The sequence below is a fragment of the Lithobates pipiens genome, unplaced genomic scaffold (genome assembly GCF_037356315.1).
Source record: "Lithobates pipiens isolate NorthernLeopardFrog02 unplaced genomic scaffold, aLitPip1_a1.2 Scaffold_37, whole genome shotgun sequence".
NCBI classification, from domain to species: Eukaryota; Metazoa; Chordata; class Amphibia; order Anura; family Ranidae; genus Lithobates; species Lithobates pipiens.
The window spans coordinates 5,611,167-5,631,960 of NW_027507825.1; the positions used below are offsets into that span (position 1 = coordinate 5,611,167).

At 47.5% G+C, this 20,794-nt stretch overlaps 1 protein-coding gene across 1 annotated transcript in view; it reads left to right on the forward strand.

The window, feature by feature from the left end:
* Nucleotides 1-20,794, forward strand: part of LOC143956509 (endoribonuclease Dicer-like) — a gene marked incomplete at its 3' end in the record, with an annotated part of 72,218 nt that overhangs the window by 34,253 nt on the left and 17,171 nt on the right. The window contains 3 exon segments of the mRNA XM_077466710.1: nt 2,277-2,407; nt 12,674-12,808; nt 15,384-15,544. Of these exon segments, the coding sequence (XP_077322836.1) occupies nt 2,277-2,407; nt 12,674-12,808; nt 15,384-15,544 (427 nt within the window).

Consider the following 20,794-nt stretch of genomic DNA (forward strand, 5'->3'; position numbering starts at 1 on the left):
GTTCAGGCTATTGTGCCTGTGGTGGAGAACACCACCAGACATGGATCTCCTGGCCTCCCGTCTTAATCGGAAGATGCAGAGATCCTTGGGCAGACACGCTGGTGACTCCGTGGGGTCAGTATCAACTGATTTAGGTCTCTCCTCCGTTAAAGCTACTACCACGTCTGCTCGGCAGAGTGGAGACCGAGGGGATTCCAGTAATTCTGATTGCCTCAGATTGGCCTCGGCGCCCCTGGTACGCTGACATAGTCCGCCTGGTTTTGGACGCTCTCTGGTGACTACCAATGCGAGAAAACCTTCTGTCTCAAGGTCCGATTCTCCATCCTGCTTTACCAGCGCTAGTTTTAATGGCATGGCTGTTAAGAGCCAGGCGCTAAGGAACCGGGGTCTATCAGACTCTGTGATTTCAAAAATGTTGAGAGCATGGAAATCTTCTTCTCTGAAGATATATCATTGTACCTGGAAGGCATACATCTCTATGTATGGGGAGAAAGGATGGCGTCTGCGCACTTATTCCATTTCCAGGATCCTGCTGTTTCTGCAGCGATGAGTAGACCAGAAATTGGCCTTGAGCACCATTAAAGGACAAATATCAGCCTTGGCCGTATTTTTTCAGCGACCCCTGGTGTCTCACTCTCTAGTGAGCACTTTTGTTCAGGGGGTCCGACATGTAGTTCCTCCAGTGCGTCCACCGTTACCCCCATGGGATCTAAACACGGTGTTATCAGCGCTTCAGAACCCGCAGTTTGAGAACATCAGGGAAATTCCCTTGTTGACTCTTTCCCAGAAAGTGGACTTTCTAGTGGCCGTTACATCGGCCAGGAGGGTTTCGGAGCTGGCGGCCTTGTCTTGCAAGTCGCCTTATCTGGTTATCCATAAGGAATAAGGTGGTGTTCGTCCGCAACCTTCTTTTCTGCCGAAGGTGGTTTCGGCGTTCCACGTCAACGAAGACATTGCGTTGCCATCTCTGTGTCCTAAACTGACACATCCTAAGGAGGTGGCCCTTCATTCCTTGGATGTGGTCCATGCTCTAAGGGTATATTTGTCTGCCACAGCTCCCTCTTTGTTTGTTTCGGTAGCTGGTCCAAAAAAAGGTATGGCGGTCTCGTCGCCCATCATTTCTAGGTGGATCAGACAGATTGTGGTCCAGGCCTATGTCTTGAAGGGGCAGGTGTCCCCCTTTCCTGTCACGGCCCATTCCACCAGGGCAATTGGAACCTCTTGGGCTTTCCGACCATCAAGTGTCAGTTTCTCAAGTGTGTAGGGTTGCGACTTGGTCGTCCGTTCACACTGTTACCAAATTCTACAAAAGTGGATGTAAGCGCATCAGCTGATGCCTGTTTTGCAGGCGGCCGTGAAATGTTTTTTTAAAAAAATAGTTACCTTTTGAGTATAATGCACTGTTGCATTGTTGGCCGCAAGTTCTGATGTGGCTAAGTAAGGTGGCCACCTTTCCTGTTAGGAAGCACTTCTGGTTGTGGATGAAGTTTTTTTTTATTTTTTTTTTATGCTGTTTCCCACCCCTTGTTATTACACTGTTTGGGGAGGTCCCTATAGTCAAGAATAAGGAGCTGTGTCAGTCAGTGAATGAAAGAGAAAATAGGATTTTTGTACTCACCGTAAAAACCTTTTCTCTGAAGTTCGCTGACACAGCACCCTCTCCTGCTATTGGTTTACATTATACTGCTTGTTGATGTACTGAAGCTGCAGGAATCAGGCTGGGGGGTTGTTACTGAAGGTACCGCCCCTTGGGCAGAACTAGAAAGTTTTTTTTTTGTTTTTTTTTGTACGTGTAACATGTTCTGCCTAGTCCTCTGCTGAAGGTGGCGTAACAACCCTATGGTCAAGAATAAGGAGCTGTGTCAATCAGTGAACTTAAGACCAAAGGTTTTTACGTTCTGCTTAAAAATTTGTAAATCAGTACTGCTTGGACCTTGAAGAAGGGGACATACCCCGAAAGCTTGTCCTGAAAAATTGTATGTTAGTGCAAATAAAAAAAAGTATCACGGACAGTACTCAATTTTCACGGTGAATACAAAAATCCTATTTTTTCCCCCTCACTGTATTGCTGTTCTGGTTCCAATAGAGACATTTGAAATGTGTGCTGTTTTCTAAAAAGTCTTAGCTGGCTGCATAAAAATAAGTTGCATTGTTTTTCCCTTGTTTTTGTATTTCTGAGGATCCCGGGGAGCGCCTGAGCCTCATTGTACTGTAACCTTATGTGTTTTCTGGTGTCTTTCTCTTCTTTCTGAATACAGATTCTTTATTTTTTTCAGCAAAGCAAGTTGTCCAGCAGGTTTCTGCGGTGCGCACTCACTCCGATCTGAAGGTCGGGGAATATTCTGTTCTAGAGGTGGTGGAGAGCTGGACAAAGGAGAGATGGAACCAGGAGTTTCTGGATCATCAGGTGAGCCGTCTTGTGTTGGTCTTGTGTTGGTCTTGTGTTGGTCTTGTGTTGGTCTTGTGTTGGTCTTGTGTTGGTCTTGTGTTGGTCTTGTGTTGGTCTTGTGTTGGTCTTGTGTTGGTCTTGTGTTGGTCTTGTGTTGGTCTTGTGTTGGTCTTGTGTTGGTCTTGTGTTGGTCTTGTGTTGGTCTTGTGTTGGTCTTGTGTTGGTCCTGTGTTGGTCAGACAGGCATTTTCACCCACTTCCGGGCATAGACTCCCACGGGAGTCTACGCCATTTCCTGCCCTGCCGTGCTGTCTGCTAGGACACACACGGGTCCCAGTGACAGCGCGAAGATTTCCTATTGCGCGGCTCGCGCATGCGCAGTAGGGAACCGGGAAGTGAAGCCGATTCACTTCCTGATTCCCTCACCTAGAATGGCGACGGCAGCAGCCGAGGTCCGAGCGATCGATCGGCCTCGGCTGCCGGCATCACTGGAACCCGGGACAGGTGAGTGTCCATTTATTAAAAGTCAGCAGCTGTAGTATTTATAGCTGCTGGCTTTTAATATTTTTTTTTTTTGGCGGAATCCCTCTTTAAAGACTGTGCCTTTTCAGTGCAATACAGCATCGTCGTATAATGGTGTGGCGGTGATCAGGGACACGGACTGGTGACTGTATGTAAAAAAAAAATATATATATATACCGTATTTGCGTTTAACATGCAACCCCCAGCCCCCACCGGAAAATAGAGGTTAAACCAACGTGGGGGGCAGCGATTGGGCAGTCTATCCCGGGAACCACGCGCTGGGGTGGCAGGATGTTTTGTCAGGCCGGCCTGCGGCTGTCTCTCCTGGCCCTGGGACAGCGCTGCCTCTATAGTCTAAAGTTGAGAAAAAAAAAGATCAAAAATCACCTGCCAGCCCCTTCTCCTCCTACACCGCTCCGCCTGTGTCAGTGGCATTGTAAAACAAAGCATCCAAATATCTCCATGGTTCCATTTTATCCTCAGAGTGTAGCTTTAGATTGTGACGAGCGATCACATGACCGTCTATGTAATGTCAAAGTAGAGCAGTCATGTGACCAGGTTGGTGGATAAAATAGAGCTAATGAGGTAAATGGAAGCTTTGTTTTACAATGAGGTTAATAGGTGGAGTGGTGTAGAAGGGGCTGGCAGTGCTGTCCTAGGAGACTGGGGGGTCTCCTGGGAGGGTGCGGGTGTACTGTGCAGGGGGAGGGGGGCCTGTGTACTGTGCAGGGGGAGGGAGGCCTGTGTACTGTGCAGGGGGGGGGGGGGGCCCTGTGTACTGTGCAGGGGGGGGGGCCCTGTGTACTGTGCAGGGGGAGGGAGGCTGTGAGCATTTTTGTTTTCCTTAAACGTCCCTCTTAAACTGGGGTGCATGTTATATGCCGGTAAATGTTTTACTTTTATTTTTTTTTTATTTTTTTTAACACAGTGACCAGAGCAATACAATGTTAACATAGTAACGTTGTACTACTTTGAGGAAGTGATCAGGATTTTTTAACTTTTTGTTTTTTTACAAACTAAGATTCCGTATAATTGAATAACGCTGTCATAAATCACCATTTTCAATGAATGAAAATGGCTTCAGTCAGTTATTTGAAATTAGTCATGATTGGCCACAGTTGATCGCATGGTACAGGTGGGCTGTGATTGGCCCTGTCTGTACCATGTGATCACTGTGACCGATCAGAGATCAACAAGAGTACACAATGAATGGCATAAAAGGAAGTCATCCATTGGGTACAATTGTCATGTGATTTGATGTGATTGGCCCTGCTCAACACAATAGTACCCAATAAATTGCATCAAAGAGGAACTGCAGTCTGTTTGCATGCTTTGTAATAAAAACATCTTTTGACGTTCTGAAGCTTCCTTCCAACCACTTTGCATATTATTTTATAACTATAAACATATATATTCTGTACTTGCCAAATATGCTGCATAAATCTCCCTCCACTGAGTCTGGCTACAGCCATTTTAACTGTGGGCAGCTGAAGCTGCTGCCTGTTCACTTCCTGGATTTACACAGAGGCAAACCTACAGCACTGCAGCTCTCATTGGCCATCTTATGACTCACCCCCCCCGTACCCCCGTCCCCGCCTGGCAAACTCTCACAAGAGTCAAGAGTTACAGAGAGAGCTGTGCATGTTGTCATAACCCTAGGCTAATGACCAGACAACAAACCGGAAGTGGACTGTATAAGGCATTTACTGGCAGAAAAAAAATGTTTTACTATCCAACGTTAAAACGACAGCAAAGGCAGAAGATTTAATTATGTAAAGTTGAAAAAAATGACTGAAGGTCCGCATTTAAAAGTATCCATCCATTGTTTACAATTTTACATGTAATTTTCTGTGATTGGCCACAGCTAATCACATGGTACAGATTGGCCTGTGATTGGCCCTGTCTGTACCATGTGATCATTGCGACCAGTCGCAGAGCTCAACACATAAATACACAATGAATGGCATGAAAGGAAGCCATCCATCGTGTACAATTGTCATGTGATCTGCTGTGATTGGCTCTGTCTGTACCATTTGATCACTGTGACTAGAAATGGGCTAGTCATGTTCGGGATCCTAATCCCAATCCACCTGTCCAATCCCGCCAGGAAGCCAACAGTGCATACCGCTAATCACAGGCAGTAAAACATTTCCCAATCTGTGCAGCTGGGGGATAGGGAAATGTCTCGCTGCCTGTGATTAGGGATGGGCCGAATGGACCCCTGTTCAGTTCACACCAGAACTTTCGAACACCGCGAAAGTTCGGACCCGAATAACGAACCCCATTAAAGTCAATGGGACCCGAACGGCAAAAATCTAAATTGCCCATTTTGAAGGCATATATGCAAGTAATTGGGCATACAATGGTTATAGGGTTCCGGGTCCTGCCCTGGGGGGGGTCATGTATCAATAATTAATAATAGAAAAGTTTGCAAAAAACTTAATTTTGAAATGAGCAGCGATTTTTTTATTTTTATTTTTTTTCATAAAAATTAAAATATCCTTACAATATAGTGCCTGGGGGGTACTCCTTGGTCTACCTGTGAGGTGGCAGATCTGTACCATGTCTAGAATCTGCTGCAGCAATAATTGTGGTGTTTTTTTTTTTTTTGCTTTATGCTGCCTTTTATTTTGCTCAGCAACAGGTGAGCCAGTGTGTATGACGAGGCCACAATGTTGTGCACTGGAAACAAGATCAGAGATTTTTTTTTAGATACATTCTGGTGTCACTTTGACTTTGGATAGAAGTAACGGGGGCACAAACATTGTTCTTTGGGTGTCGTTGGAGCCTTCCCACCATAACCCTATAGAGGTAATCCTGATAAAAGCAAGAATCGGCCTTGCTGTAAAAAATTGCAATGATATGCATCTATCAAACAGGTGCTGAAAGATTTGGTCTTTGGGTGTTATTTGTGCCCATGAAACCTACACCAAAAACATTCTTCCAGATGAAATGATTGAACCCCCTCAAAGCTAGGCAGCCTCGAAGTCCTGCAGAGATTCCACATCCCAAAAACACTTATGCCCCGTACACACGAGTGGACTTTTCAACATCCAAAGTCCGACGGACTGATTCCGTCAGACTATTCGATCGTGTGTGGGGCTGCAACGGACTTTTGATTCACCAAAGTCTGACGGACTTTAGAATATGGAACATGCTTCAAATTTTTCCGACGGAACTCCGCCGGACCCAGTCCCTCCGAAAAATTTGCTCGTGTGTATGCTACTCCGACGGACTAAAACCGACGCGAGGGCAGCTATTGGCTACTGGCTATGAACTTCCTTATTCGAGTCCAGTCGTACGTCATCACGTTCGAATCCGTCGGAGTTTAGTGTGATTGTGTGTGGCCAAGTCCGTTCAGCCGAAAAGTCCATCAGAACTCTGTCGGAACTCCGACAAAACTCCGGCAGAACTCCTTCGGAAGTCTGTCAGACATAAGTCCTCTCGTGTGTACGGGGCTTTAGTGACATCGGTATCAGGGGCTTCATAGCAGGTAATCCAGGACTGATTCTTTTTTTTATAAAAGTCAAACAGTCCACAGAGTGTGGACAGACGCGTTCTATGATCACAAACGAAACCTCCTGCAGCACTGAATGTCCGTTCTGAAACCATGCTGGATGATTAAATAAAAAGATTAAAGGGATTGTAAAGTGAATTTTTTTATTTTATTTAAAATAACAAACATGTTATACTTACCTCCACCGTACAGCTCGTTTTGCACAGAGTGGCCCCGAACCTGCTCTTCTGGGGTCCCTCGGCGGCTGTCTCGGCTTCCTCCCGCAGATGCTTCTCACGTTCATGCGAACTCCCTCACATGGTGAGAAGCATCTGCGGGCGCGTTTCCGTGATACAGCCGGCGGCTATAGCCGCTCGCTGTATCACACGGCCCCGCCCCCCGGAGCTCCGCGTCAGTGGATGTGATTGACAGCAGCGCGAGCCAATGGCTGCGCTGCTTTCCATCCATCCACTCCAGCCAATCAGCGGCCAGGCTGAACGGTGGAAAGGACGTCGGGGGACGAGCACGGGACTTTCGAGGGGTCAGGTAAGTAAAACGGGGGGGGGGGGGGGGCTGGGGGCGCAGGCACTGTCAGATGTTTTTTCACCTTAATGCACAGAAGGCATTAAGGTGAAAAAACATTTACCTTTACAACCCCTTTAAAGTGGTTGTATGCTCACTTTTTTAACTTTTACCTACAGGAAAGCCTATAATAAGGCTTACCTGTAGGTAAAAAAAATATCTCCTAAACCTGTATGGTTTAGGAGATATTCCCCTCGGTATGCGCCGCTGACTGCAGCGGCGCATGCGCACAAGGGGGTTCTCGCCGTGAAAATCCGGCAGTGGCCGGCCGGCCGGAATGAAATCTCCCACGCGCATGCGCGGGAGTGACGATATCGCGGCTCCGGCCACTCGCAGCGCCGGAGCCGCGATACCCGGAAGAAACGCCGAGGGAGCATGTCAGCTCCCTTGGCGTGGATCGGGCCAGATGTCGGGGCCTCGTTCTAAGGTAAGTATTTCATAATGAGCTAGTATGCGGTGCATACTAGCTCATTATGCCTTTTGCTTTGCAGGTTTAAAAAAAAGAAAAAAAAAATTTGCGGGTTTTCTACCTCTTTAAATAAGATGAAATAATCCTGGGTAGGTAATATGAAGCAGCCACATTTACACTTTACAGCTTGTTGGACAATCAGTGTAGTGGCGAAACATGTCTATGTCATCTGTTTTGGCCCCAAGGTAATCGTCCACCATGGGATGCGGAAGCTGACAGTCCTGGGCGGCGAGGGCTAATATTCCGAAATGCCTCACTTAGGTGGACGCTTTCTCCAACGCTTCTCTCTTGACCAACAGAACACTCAACTACATTTTCCACAACACTGTAACTTACTGGAGACAGGAAAAATGTTCAATAAAATCCTCTTTAACGTATCCCTAAGAGATTTTATCTTCTGTACTCTCTGTGGGGACGGGATGAGTTCTGAGACCTTCCCCTTATACCGTTGGTCAAGGAGGGTTTGCAACCAGTAATCGTCCTTCTCTTTTTATGCCACGTATTCTTGGGTGCTTTCGCAGGCTTTGAAGCATGAGGTTGACCATGTGCCTCAAATTTGCAGAGGCTTGAGAAGCAGATTCTCAGGATGAAAGCTTCTGGAACTTCCTCCTCCCATGTACTACTCCCAGGGATCCTGGGGTTGGAAAGCCATGGCTTACAGATTGACGCATGTCTTCCTGTTGTACAAAGCCTATGAAAGTGCCAGAATCCTCCTCCTCCTCCCCCTCCTCCCCTCCTCTCTCCCCGTGTGTTCTGTGACATAGGAATGATGGTGTCTGGATAAAGTAGGCCTCGAGAGGAAAGGAAGTCCTCCTCTTTCTCCTGCTGCTCTGCCTCCATTGCCCTGTCCAAAATGCCACGCAGAGTCTGCTCCAGCAGGAACACAACAGGGACTGTCTCAGTGATGCATGCGCTGTCACTGCTCACCATCCTCGTGCCGCCTCAAATGGTGACAATACAGTGCATGCATCCTTAAAGAGGAAGTAAACCCTGATGGGTTTTACTTCCTCTTTGTTTCCCTGCAAAGGTAAAGCATAATGGGCTACTATGTATCGCCTGCGATGTCACCGATGTAGCACAAAGCATCCAACTTCCTTTGCGGCTCTGGCGCTGTGATTGGTCAGAGCCGCGATGACCCACCAGTCACGGCACAATCTCCTTTAGAAATGGCACGCTCGTTGTTTTTAAAGGAGTCTAAAGTGCGCCTGCGCTGTAGACATCGGCGATCGCCTTTTTTGTAAATACCTTCTAAACCGTGGAGGTTTGGGAGATCTCTCAAGCACCTACAGGTAAGCCTTAATCTAGGCTTACCTGTAGGTAAAAGTGGTTGTAACGGTTTTACAATCACTTTAATGGTCAGCCATTGGCGTGGGGGGAAAAAAAAGCAGAGGTGCCGTACTGGCACAGGTACCCGTTAATGGCCCTCTGCTGCATGTATAGCCGCTGCAGCATTCCCAAAGTTGAGTTCCACCTGGTGGGCATGTTACAAATCAGGTGGTTTCCGGCATGTGGCATTCCCGCTGTATTTCAGCCAATCGAGCACTGGCTGTGTATGACCACCTAAAATGGCTACAGACTCTTCTGGCCTGCTTTAGTACATCTTGCAGCCCTGGGTACATATGAAGTGGTTCTGTTATCCTGACTAGGTGTCGTATGACATCCAGCAGGATAACATGCCGGCGCACCCACATCCACAATCGTGATGAGGAGCCTCTGTCAGAGGCTTCTTATCAGCTGATCATCGCGTGAACCAGGAAGTGCAGGCAAATGGCATTCCTAGGTTTGCGTTGACGAGGAGAGCCGATCGGAAGGGGGGGGGGAGGGGGTCTGTACTGATAATCGGCACATTATCAGCACAGTACCATCAGATTTGCCCATCAGTGCCCCAATGTCTGCCAGGGCCCACCACAGTACCAATCGGAGCCCATTACAATACCTCATCACCTGTGTGTGCCCATTAATTTTGCATATCGGTGCCTCCTCATCGGTGCCTGTCAGTGAAGGGGAAAACAACATTTTATGACAGAAACCATGACCGCACAATCGTCCTTCATAAGGCTGGGTTCACACTGGAGCGATGCGGGAACGCCGCGAATCTGCGGTGTTTTCCCGCATCGCATGCCTCCCGCCGGCAGTTCACACTGCCCTATACGGACTGCTGGGAGTGTCAGTGAAATGTTAATGACACCCCCAGATCAGTTCGCAGATCGCAATGCAATCTGCAAACTCGGACAGGAATCGGATCGCATGGTGTGAACACCCATGCGATCCGATTCTGCTGCGGACCAAAAAAAAAGGGTCCTGTGCGAGTTGGGGGCGGGTGCGATTCGAATTCAGCCATACTACAGTGGTGTGAAAAAGTGTTTGCCCCCTTCCTCATTTCCTGTTCCTTTGCATGTTTGTCACACTTAAGTGTTTCGGAACATCAAACCAATTTAAACAATAGTCAAGGACAACACAAGTAAACACAAAATGCAATTTGTAAATGAAGGTGTTTATTATTAAAGGTGAAAAAAATCCAAACCATCATGGCCCTGTGTGAAAAAGTGATTGCCCCCTAAACCTAATAACTGGTTGGGCCACCCTTAGCAGCAACAACTGCAACCAAGCGTTTGCGATAACGTGCAATGAGGCTTTTACAGCGTCCTGGAGGAATTTTGGCCCACTCATCTTTGCAGAATTGTCCTAATTCAGTTACATTAGAGGGTTTTCGAGCATGAACGGCCTTTTTAAGGTCATACCACAACATCTCAATAGGATTCAGGTCAGGACTTTGGCTAGGCCACTCCAAAGTCTTCATTTTGTTTTTCTTCAGCCATTCGGTGGTGGACTTGCTGGTGTGTTTAGGATCATTGTCCTGCTGCAGAACCCAAGTTGGTTTCAGCTTGAGTACACGAACAGATGGTCGGACATTCTCCTTCAGGATCTCTTGGTAGACAGCAGAATTCATAGTTCCTTTTATCACGGCAAGTCTTCCAGGTCCTGAAGCAGCAAAACAGCCCCAGACCATCACACTACCACCACCATATTTTACTGTTGGTATAATGTTCTTTTTATGAAATGCAGTGTTCCTTCTACGCCAGATATACTTGGACACACACCTTCCAAAGAGTTCCACTTTTGTCTCATCGGTCCACAGAATGTTGTCCCAAAAGTCTTGGGGATCATCAAGATGTGTTGTGGAGAAATTGAGACAAGCTTTGATGTTCTTTTTGCTCAGCAGTGGTTTTCTCCTTGGAACTCTGCCATGCAGGCCATTTTTGCCCAGTCTTTTCCTGATGGTGGAGGCATGAACGCTGACCTTAACTGAGGCAAGTGAGGCCTGCAGTTCCTTGGACGTTGTTGTGGGGTCTTTTGTGACCTCTTGGATGAGTCGTCGCTGCGCTCTTGGGGTAATTTTGGGCGGCCGGCCACTCCTGGGAAGGTTCACCACTGTTCCATGTCTTCGCCATTTGTGGATAATGGCTCTCACTGTGGTTCGCTGGATTCCCAAAGCTTTGGAAATGGCTTTATAACCCTTTCCAGACTGATAGATCTCAATTACTTTCTTTCTCAATTGTTCCTGAATTTCTTTGGGTCTCGGCATGATGTGTAGCTTTTAAGGATCTTCTGGTGGACCTTACTGTGTCAAGCAGCTCCTATTTAAGTGATGCCTTGATTGTGAACAGGTGTGGCAATAATCAGGCCTGGGTGTGGCTAGAGAAATTGAACTCAGGTGTGGACAACCACAGTTAGGCCTCTTTCACACTGATGTCCCGTTCAGGCCCGCCTGTCAGTTTTTCAGGCGGACCTGAACGGGTGCTCCATAGAGGTCTATGGAGCGTCGGATGTCAGCGGTGACATGTCCGCAGACATCCGACCCGCTCCGATCCGAAAAAGTGTAACGGAGGAAAAAGCTATTTTTCCATCCGTCTGCGGATCGGATCGGATGACGACGGGCACTGCGGTCCGTCGTCATCCGATCTCCCATAGGGGAGAGCGGCGCTGTGACAGATCCGTCCCTGCGCAGTGTGCAGAGACGGACCGGTCATCTCCCTGCTCAGCGGGGATCAACGGAGTGATCCCCGCTGAGCAAACGGATATCCACGGGGCGGATCAGAACTGATCCGCCCCGTGTGAAAGGACCCTTATAGTATGTTTTAACAAGGGGGGCAATCACTTTTTCACACAGGGCCATGATGGTTTGGATTTTTTTTCACCTTTAATAATAAACACCTTCATTTACAAATTGCATTTTGTGTTTACTTGTGTTGTCCTTGACTATTGTTTAAATTGATTTGATGTTCCGAAACACTTAAGTGTGACAAACATGCAAAGGAACAGGAAATGAGGAAGGGGGCAAACACTTTTTCACACCACTGTATCTGTATGGCTGAACTTGCATCGCACAGAGATCGGATGTGATTTGCAGTGCGGTGCGAATCACATCCGGGTCTCCCAGCCTAAAGCTGAAAATTGTCCTGGGCAGGAAAGGGGCGAAGGTGCCCGGTATTGTAAGTGGTTAAAAGATCTGCTGTGCTCATTTGGTAAATTTTGTGTTTGCATGGTTGATCCTGCGTTTTCCAGCTGCTCTCAGCTTCTCCTTTTAATATCCGTTGTAATGTGCCCCAGGTGAAGGCGTGGCGTCTCTCTAATGTACTAAGATTGAAGCCACCATACGAGGGTCGTGGGGGTTATTCTACCCCCATGAAAATGTGGGCAATCATCGGAGCAGATGGAGCGCTTGGCCGGCCTCCTTTCATCTACAATTAGGTGTCACAGCAGCAATGGGATTAAATGTACATATTCCGTAATCTGTCCTCTAAACTCCTATAACATATTGGCATTGCAAACTCAATATATCCTTTTTTTTTTTTTTTTTTTGATATATATACGTTTAGAGTTTGTTTTAGAAATTTGGGGCTCGTATGAAGCTTAGTTTGCGGATAATATACGATGGTTTAAGAAACGCATCTCATAAAAGTCTCGGTAACTCAAACCCTCTTGTTTTACCTCCTCGCCGGGACTCTTGTCAAACTTCATTCTGCAGAAACTCGCAGCACAACGGCAATTTGGAGTGTGTCAGACGGGTTGGGGGCTTGATGGGAATTGTCAGTTGGTTTACAGAGGAAACATTGGAAACATATGAGGTTTAACCAGCGGAATTCAAACCAGACGTTTCTGCAGGTCCCCGCAGCAATCTTCTACATTATATTCTTGTTGTGTGTGTTTTCAGATCCTCATCATGACCTGCCACATCTTCCTGAACGTTCTCAAGAGCGAAAATCTGTTATTATCCAACATCAATTTGCTGGTGTTTGACGAATGCCATCTCGCCATCCAGGATCACCCGTATCGGGAAATCATGAAGGTAGGAGGAGCGGGGCTTAAAGCGGACCTCAGAAAGGGGAAGATTTGTTATCTTGTAGGGGAACATCCAGAAATGTTCAATTGTTCCCGGAAAGGTTTACCTTAAAGTGATTTTGAGACTAGTGAGGCTGGAATTCAGAAAAGTCAGTTCTTTCCTGCCTGACAGAGCTGTGAAAAATGTCAGGACTGGACGGACAGAAATACAAATCCTTTTGGCAGGTACAATGGCTGGCATGTATGTGTTTCTGAGGAAAGTGGAAAGATGGTGCTGGACCCGAAGGGTTGTCTTATTAGTAAGGTATGGATGTTGGTGTAAATCAGTGGTCTCCAAACTGTGGCCCTTTGCTTGCCTTAACCGACCTTAGAACACTATTCCTTCGACTGACCCCAATGACGGGGGCGCTGTTCCTCCCACTGACCCCAATGACGGGGGCGCTGTTCCTCCCACTGACCCCAATGACGGGGGCGCTGTTCCTCCCACTGACCCCAATGACGGGGGCGCTGTTCCTCCCACTGACCCCAATGACGGGGCCGCTGTTCCTCCCACTGACCCCAATGACGGGGGCGCTGTTCCTCCCACTGACCCCAATGACGGGGCCGCTGTTCCTCCCACTGACCCCAATGACGGGGGCGCTGTTCCTCCCACTGACCCCAATGACGGGGCCGCTGTTCCTCCCACTGACCCCAATGACGGGGGCGCTGTTCCTCCCACTGACCCCAATGACGGGGGCGCTGTTCCTCCCACTGACCCCAATGACGGGGGCGCTGTTCCTCCCACTGACCCCAATGACGGGGGCGCTGTTCCTCCCACTGACCCCAATGACGGGGGCGCTGTTCCTCCCACTGACCCCAATGACGGGGGCGCTGTTCCTCCCACTGACCCCAATGACGGGGGCGCTGTTCCTCCCACTGACCCCAATGACGGGGGCGCTGTTCCTCCCACTGACCCCAATGACGGGGGCGCTGTTCCTCCCACTGACCCCAATGACGGGGGCGCTGTTCCTCCCACTGACCCCAATGACGGGGGCGCTGTTCCTCCCACTGACCCCAATGACGGGGGCGCTGTTCCTCCCACCGACCCCAATGACGGGGGCGCTGTTCCTCCCACTGACCCCAATGACGGGGGCGCTGTTCCTCCCACTGACCCCAATGACGGGGGTGCTGTTCCTCCCACTGACCCCAGTGACGGGGGCGCTGTTCCTCCCACTGACCCCAGTGACGGGGGCGCTGTTCCTCCCACTGACCCCAGTGACGGGGGCGCTGTTCCTCCCACTGACCCCAGTGACGGGGGCGCTGTTCCTCCCACTGACCCCAGTGACGGGGGCGCTGTTCCTCCCACTGACCCCAGTGACGGGGGCGCTGTTCCTCCCACTGACCCCAGTGACGGGGGCGCTGTTCCTCCCACTGACCCCAGTGACGGGGGCGCTGTTCCTCCACTGACCCCAATGACGGGGGCGCTGTTCCTCCCACTGACCCCAATGACGGGGGCGCTGTTCTCCCCCCCCCCCCCCACACTGACCCTATAGATGGGCCCCCCCCCACCACTGACCCCATAGATGGGGCACTGTTTCCCGCCCCTACTGGCGCCATAGATGGGGCACAGCCCCCCCCCAGCCCTCCTAAAATCTGAAGGACAGTAAACTGTTTCTTTGCTTAGAAAGTTTGGAGACTTATGGGGTAAAGGTTCTGGTTCCTGGGTAGACAGCTTCTACACCCCAGAGGATCTCCACAGTAGTTTTGGCTTACAGCAGGGGTCTCAAGCGAGTGGTCCTACAGCTGTTGGGGAATTACAATTCCCATGAGGCATTTCAAGGCTGACAAGCATGGCTCCCATAGGCAAAGCCATGATGGGACTGGTGGGCCAGCAGTTTGAGACCCCTGGCTTATAATGTAATATAACGAGAATTAAAATTGAAGCGCCGCACCACCGCTAAAAGGTCCAGCTTTATTCTATTAAAAGACATCTGTACAATCCAAAAAAAGTAGCAACATGTTTCACACCAGAAAATACCATTGTCAGTGCACTTCACTTCTGGTTGTTCATGTTTCGTTTCCAGTCAAGCCCTGATGAAACGCGTTGGCTGTTTTTTTTTTGTTTTTTGTTTGTGTGTGTGTGGAATGTACCCCTTACTTTTAATGGAACAAAGTTATGTCTGGACCTCTTAGCAGTGATGTGGGGTTTCATTTGCTATTCTCATGCTGTCATCTGTGTATTTCGCTATCTGCCTGGAGTTTAGTTTTCATCGTTTGCTGTCGGTCTACTTTGTTTTTTACATTTGGTTTGGCTTTCCTGTCAAGCAAGTTCCTCATTGACCTAGTTCAGTGTGATGGACTGCAAATCTACATTGTCGTTTTTGTCATTCCATCTCCTGACCTATAAATGAAACCTCTGCCCCCAGCTCCATCACCCGCCATGTGATGACATGCGGTTTGCGTAATTTCCCTGATTTGCATGTCATCCCCGGGACCGCCGCGTCCCACACTGTGCAGAGGTCTGTATATAGAAGATCACGCCTCGGGGTCTCGCTGTAATAAGTTCATTCATATGTCCCCTCCGCACTCTTCGTCACGCACAGATCTGTGAGAGTTGCCAGACGTGTCCACGGATCCTGGGGCTGACCGCGTCCATCCTGAACGGGAAATGCGACCCTTCTGACCTGGAGGAGAAGATCCAGAGACTGGAGGAAATTCTGAAGAGTAATGCAGAGACTGCGACCGATCTGGTGGTGTTAGACAGGTAAACAGGACGCAGATCCCATGACTTCATCCCCAGCTTTGCAATACTGGGAATTTACACAGGGGAGGCTTTCTGGTTGCCAGGCTGCCTTTCGGGTCAAAACATTTTCAAATAGGAGCTTTTCAGAATTGGTTAATGGTTTAAAAAGTTGCTCCCAGTTCAACCTGCCTGAGCCGAACCTGATGTCTCCTAAAAATAAAATGACGTTATAGTACCTCCCTCCCCCTTTTTTTTTTTCTCTTTTTTTTGTGTGTTTTCTTTTTTTTTTTTTTTATAAGCAGGCATATAGAGATCAGAGAGCAATGTAACAGCTATATATATATATATATATATATATATATATATATATATATATATATATATATATATATATATATATATATATATATATATATATATATATATAAAAAAATATTATTATTATTAAAATATATATATATATATATATATTAAAATATATTATTAAAATATATATATATATATATATATATATATATATTAAAATATATTATTAAAATATATATATATATTATTAAAATATATATATATCCCTTCCACTCCAGAAGGTTTTACCCCCCTTAATGATCAGAGCATTTTTTTGTGATACGGCGCTGCGTCGCTTTAACTGATTGCATGGTCTTGCAATGTTGTACCCAAAATCAATTTTTGTTCCCACAAATAGAGCTTCCTTTTGGTGGTATTTGATCACCTCTGTGTTTTAAAAAAAAAAAAATGTTTGCACTATAAACAAAAAAAAATCGCCACTTTTGAAAAAAGAAATACGTTTTTTTTTATTTTTTGCTATAATAGCCCCAAAAAAAGTAAAAAAATAAAAAATTGTCTTCATTAGTTTAGCTGATGGGGAAATAAAAACACACTTTCTATCCAGGTGTATACAATCACATCATATCATAATAATGATCAAGCGATTCGTCTATAAGACGGGTTGTCCACCATGTAGCACAATAATCTATATGCAAAAAAGAAAAAAAATTTAGACAGATGGTCTCAGGAATGCTCACAAAGGGGGGACTCATCCACGCAATCTGATCAATTATATAGTAAACTTTGACAAATAATGCACAAATCTATGAAAAAGTACCACATGTGCGGCACACAGCTGCCCAGGTCTACAGTCTGTATGTTATATATATATATATATATATATATATATATATATTCTTGGTAAAAAAAAAAAAAAATCGCAATAAGTGCATATTGATTGGTTTGTGCAAACGTTATCACATCTACAAAACGGGGGCTATATTGCATTTTTTTTTTTGTTTGTTTTAATGCTAGTAATGGCAATCTGAAATTTTGAGCGGGACTGTTTATTTTCTCTATATTAACCAATTCCAGAAGGTTTTACCCCCCTAAATGACCAGGCCATTTTCTCTTATATTCACCGACCGACACAGCTCCTCTCTGTAACTAAATGGGTTTGTTAGCCTGCCATTAGGAGAAATAGACAAAAAATTGTAACACAATACACAGAACTTTAGTCCCGCCCCGGGCGGCGGACCCTGTGCTAACAACCCTCCCTGCTCCCAGGAAGAACTCAGTTTTATGTTGCCTAGTGAAGAATGACCTAGGAACCGTGTGGGCCCTTTGGTCCATTTTTTTTGCTGCAGGTTTGATGTTTTTTGCGCAAGATGAAAGATCCTGGGATCTTCTATCAACTGCCAGCTGGGTGACAGGCTGGTTAAGTTATCCTTGCAGTCTCCCCACTCCGGCCATCGAGTGTGTGCAGGCCGCAGCTAAGGCTCAGCAGGTCATGACATACCTCGGCTCCAGAGGTGGTCGGTGAGCTTCAATGCTCCTGGGTATACATATGACCGAGCTACTGATATCTGGATCACAGTATACCGGGCCAGCAGCTACCCTGTAACTGCGCAGGAGTAGGTCTGTGATGGAATGTCTCCCAGCTCTTCAGGAATGGCAAGTATATGGCTCTCCCTGCTTCGGTGGGGTGAGCAGCTGGGCATTCCCAGGGAGGTCGATTCAGGGGCCACCTCACCTCCTTCTCTTCTCTCCCACGTCCCTATCTCTCCTCCTCCTCCCCCCCCCCCCCCCCCTCCGGGGGGGTAGCTGTGTGGGTGTTTCTCTGAGTCTCTCACCTGTAAGGGGCTCTGTGCAGCTAGCGTTGGTCCTGGTCCCGGTCTGGGGGGTCCCAAAAAGGTGTCTGTGGAGGTGTTCTTGCTGAATGCAGGCAGCACTGTTCTGTGTTTTTTCCTGTCACCGCATGGCGCTGACTGCTTGCCATTTTGACTGTGGGGAAAAAGGGGTTCCCCTTGTGAGCCTCAGCAGCCATTTTCTATAGAATTTTCCTATTAGTTGCATTAGCGGCCATTTTTTTGAAGCCCGAGCGCTCTTTTCACCGCAGTTCTCTTGTGACAGCTTTACATGTGCTCTCACATGCTGTTTCCTGTGTCCGCTGTGTATACAGGACTCTGGATGGCTCTTCCCTGAACGCTGGTGCAAGTTCTGCAGATGGTTTCACCGCTTTTCTATACAGCTGCTGCCGACACAGTTTCTTCACTCTGCAACTGGGTAACCTCCTAGGGACTACAGGCACGGCTAGTGACATTCACAGAACGCCCCAGGGTGGTGAGTCTGGCGCTAGATCTCCCCCCCCACCCGCAGCGGCAGGAGGGTGGGACCTTCACTGTCCTAAGTCCTCTTGCAGGTGGCAGGCAGGGTAGGGTCAGCATGGCTTCAGAAACTGGTGTTTTCCCCCCCGAAATCCAGGCTATCGCAACCGGGCCACCTGCGGATAGCGCTGACGGCGGTCCTTAACTCTTTTGTTGCTAAAATAGAAGCGGTGCGTGGAAGGAAAGCTGCGCGTAAAAGGCCCCTACTGAGGGTGATTCCCTGTCTGGGTTCGGGCACGACAAAGTGCATTTTGGAGCACTTATCACAGCTGTGTGTGATACCCTGAAGGTACAGGAGCCAGCGGATCCCTCTGCTGATGTATTGGTCCCTTTTGGGTCCCGCAAGCCAGCACGTTCAGCTAAGGTGTTTCTGTATTTGGCTTATTTTGACAAGTTCATCTACAGGGAATGGGGTCGGCCGCAAAGGACCTTTTCGGTCCCCAAAAACATGAGGAAAGCCTGCTCAAGAAATGGTCGGCTCTCCCGGTCGTTGACCCACCAGTATCCAGGTTAAATAAAGTAACCACGATCTCTGTAGAGGGGACTCCTGCATTCAAGGATCCCACGGACAGGAGGGCCGAGGCAGTAGCTCGTTTCCTTGTTTATGGTTGTGGGGTCAGCTGTGCAACCAGTACTGGCATCCGCACTGGTGTCAGACACTGACTGAGTGGGCAAAACTTTTGCACCGCGAATTGGGAGAGCAGAATGCCTCCCCTGTCTGCATGGAACTAGCAGACCAACTAGTGCAAGGCCTTAAGTACGTTTGTGACGTGGCCCTGGATACTCTCCTGTTATCCAGGGCTTCAGTGTCAGCTGTGGTGCTGAGGCGCCTGATTTGGTTAAAATGCTGGTCTGCTGACCAGGCATCCAAAAAAGCCCTGACGGATCTTCCCTTCCTTGGCGACCGGCTCTTTGGAGCTTCCTTAGATGACATTAATAACCCATAGTGCCACCCAGCAGTGCCCACAATCTGCCTCAACAAAGGTGCTGCACCCCAGTGCCACATATCCGTGCCCATCAGTGTCATCTACCAGTGCCCAGCAGTGCCACTTATCAGTGCCCATCAGTCCCATCTATCAGTGGTACCCATCAGTGCCCCTTAGTGCCACCTTATCTGTGCCCATCGGTGCCGCCTTATCTGTGCCTATTAGTGCCGCCTTAACTATGCCTATCGGTGCCCACCAGTGCAGCCTATCGGTGCCGCCTCATCAACGCACTTCAATGAAGGAGAAAAATTACCTGTTTTTTTATTTTTCCATCTTTTTTTTGTTTGTTTAGCAAAAAATAAAACTCCCAGCTGTAATTAAATACCACCAAAAGAAAGCTCTATTTGTGGGAAAAAAATGATAAAAATGTCATTTGGGTACAGTGTTGTATGACCGCGCAATTGTTATTCAAAGTGCATCAGCGCTGAAAGATGAAAATTGGTCTGGGCAGGAGGGGGGTTTAAGTGCCCAGTAAGCAAGTGGTTAAAAAACCCCCAGTAATTACCACCAAAAGAAAGCTTTATTCGTGGTAAAAAAAAAAAAACTGATTTAGAATGTCCTATGGGCACAGTGCAGCATGAAAATTGGCCTAGACAGGAAGGGGGTGAAAGTGCCCGGTATTGAGGTGGTTAAAGAGGATCCCCAGGAGTTTAAAGCTGTAACCACTTCAGCCCCGGAAGATTTGGCTGCTCAATGACCAGGCCATTTTTTGCGATTCGGCAACTGCGTCAGTTTAACTGACAATTGCGTGGTCGTGCGACTTTGCCGCCAAACAAAATTCACATTCCCCCCCCCCCCACAAATATAGCTTTCTTTTGGTGGTATTTGATCATCTCCTGAGGTTTTTAATTTTTTGCGCTATAAAAAAAAATAGAACGCCAGTTTTGAAAAAAAAAAAAAACTAAATTTTTGTACTTTTTGCTGTAATAAATATCCCCATTTAAAAAAAAAATATATATATTTTTTTCCCCTCAGTTTAGGCCGATATGTAGTATTCTACATATTTTTGGTAAAAAAAAAAAAAATTGCAATAAGCGTTTTATTGATTGGTTTGCACAAAAGTTATAGCGTTTACAAACTAGGGGAAAGATTTATGGCGTTGTTGTTTATTATTATTTTTTTTAATTAGTATAATGGTGGCGATATTTGAGATTTTTATCGGGACTGCAATATTATGGCGGACACATCGGACAATTTTGACACGTTTTTTGGGAGCAATCGGAGCTATAAAAATGCATTGATTACTGTAAGGCTCGGTTCACACCAGACGCGACACGACTTGCCGCGCCGCGACCTGACAAGTCGCCCCCGTTCTGTACTACGGAACCGTTCTAATAGGAGCGACTCGAGTCGCTCCGACTTAGAAAAAAGGTTCCTGTACTACTTTTGCGGCGACCTCGGGGCGACTTGCATTGACTTCTATACAGAAGTCGTTTTGCAAGTCGCCGCTGAGGTCGCGGCAGGTCGCGGCGCGGCAAGTCGTGCCGCGTCTGGTGTGAACCGAGCCTAAAAATTTCACTGGCAGTGAAGGGGATTGACACTAGGGGGGGGGGCTATCAAGGGGTTAACTGTGTTCCCAGTTTGTGTTTCTAACTGTAGGGGGAGGGGACTGA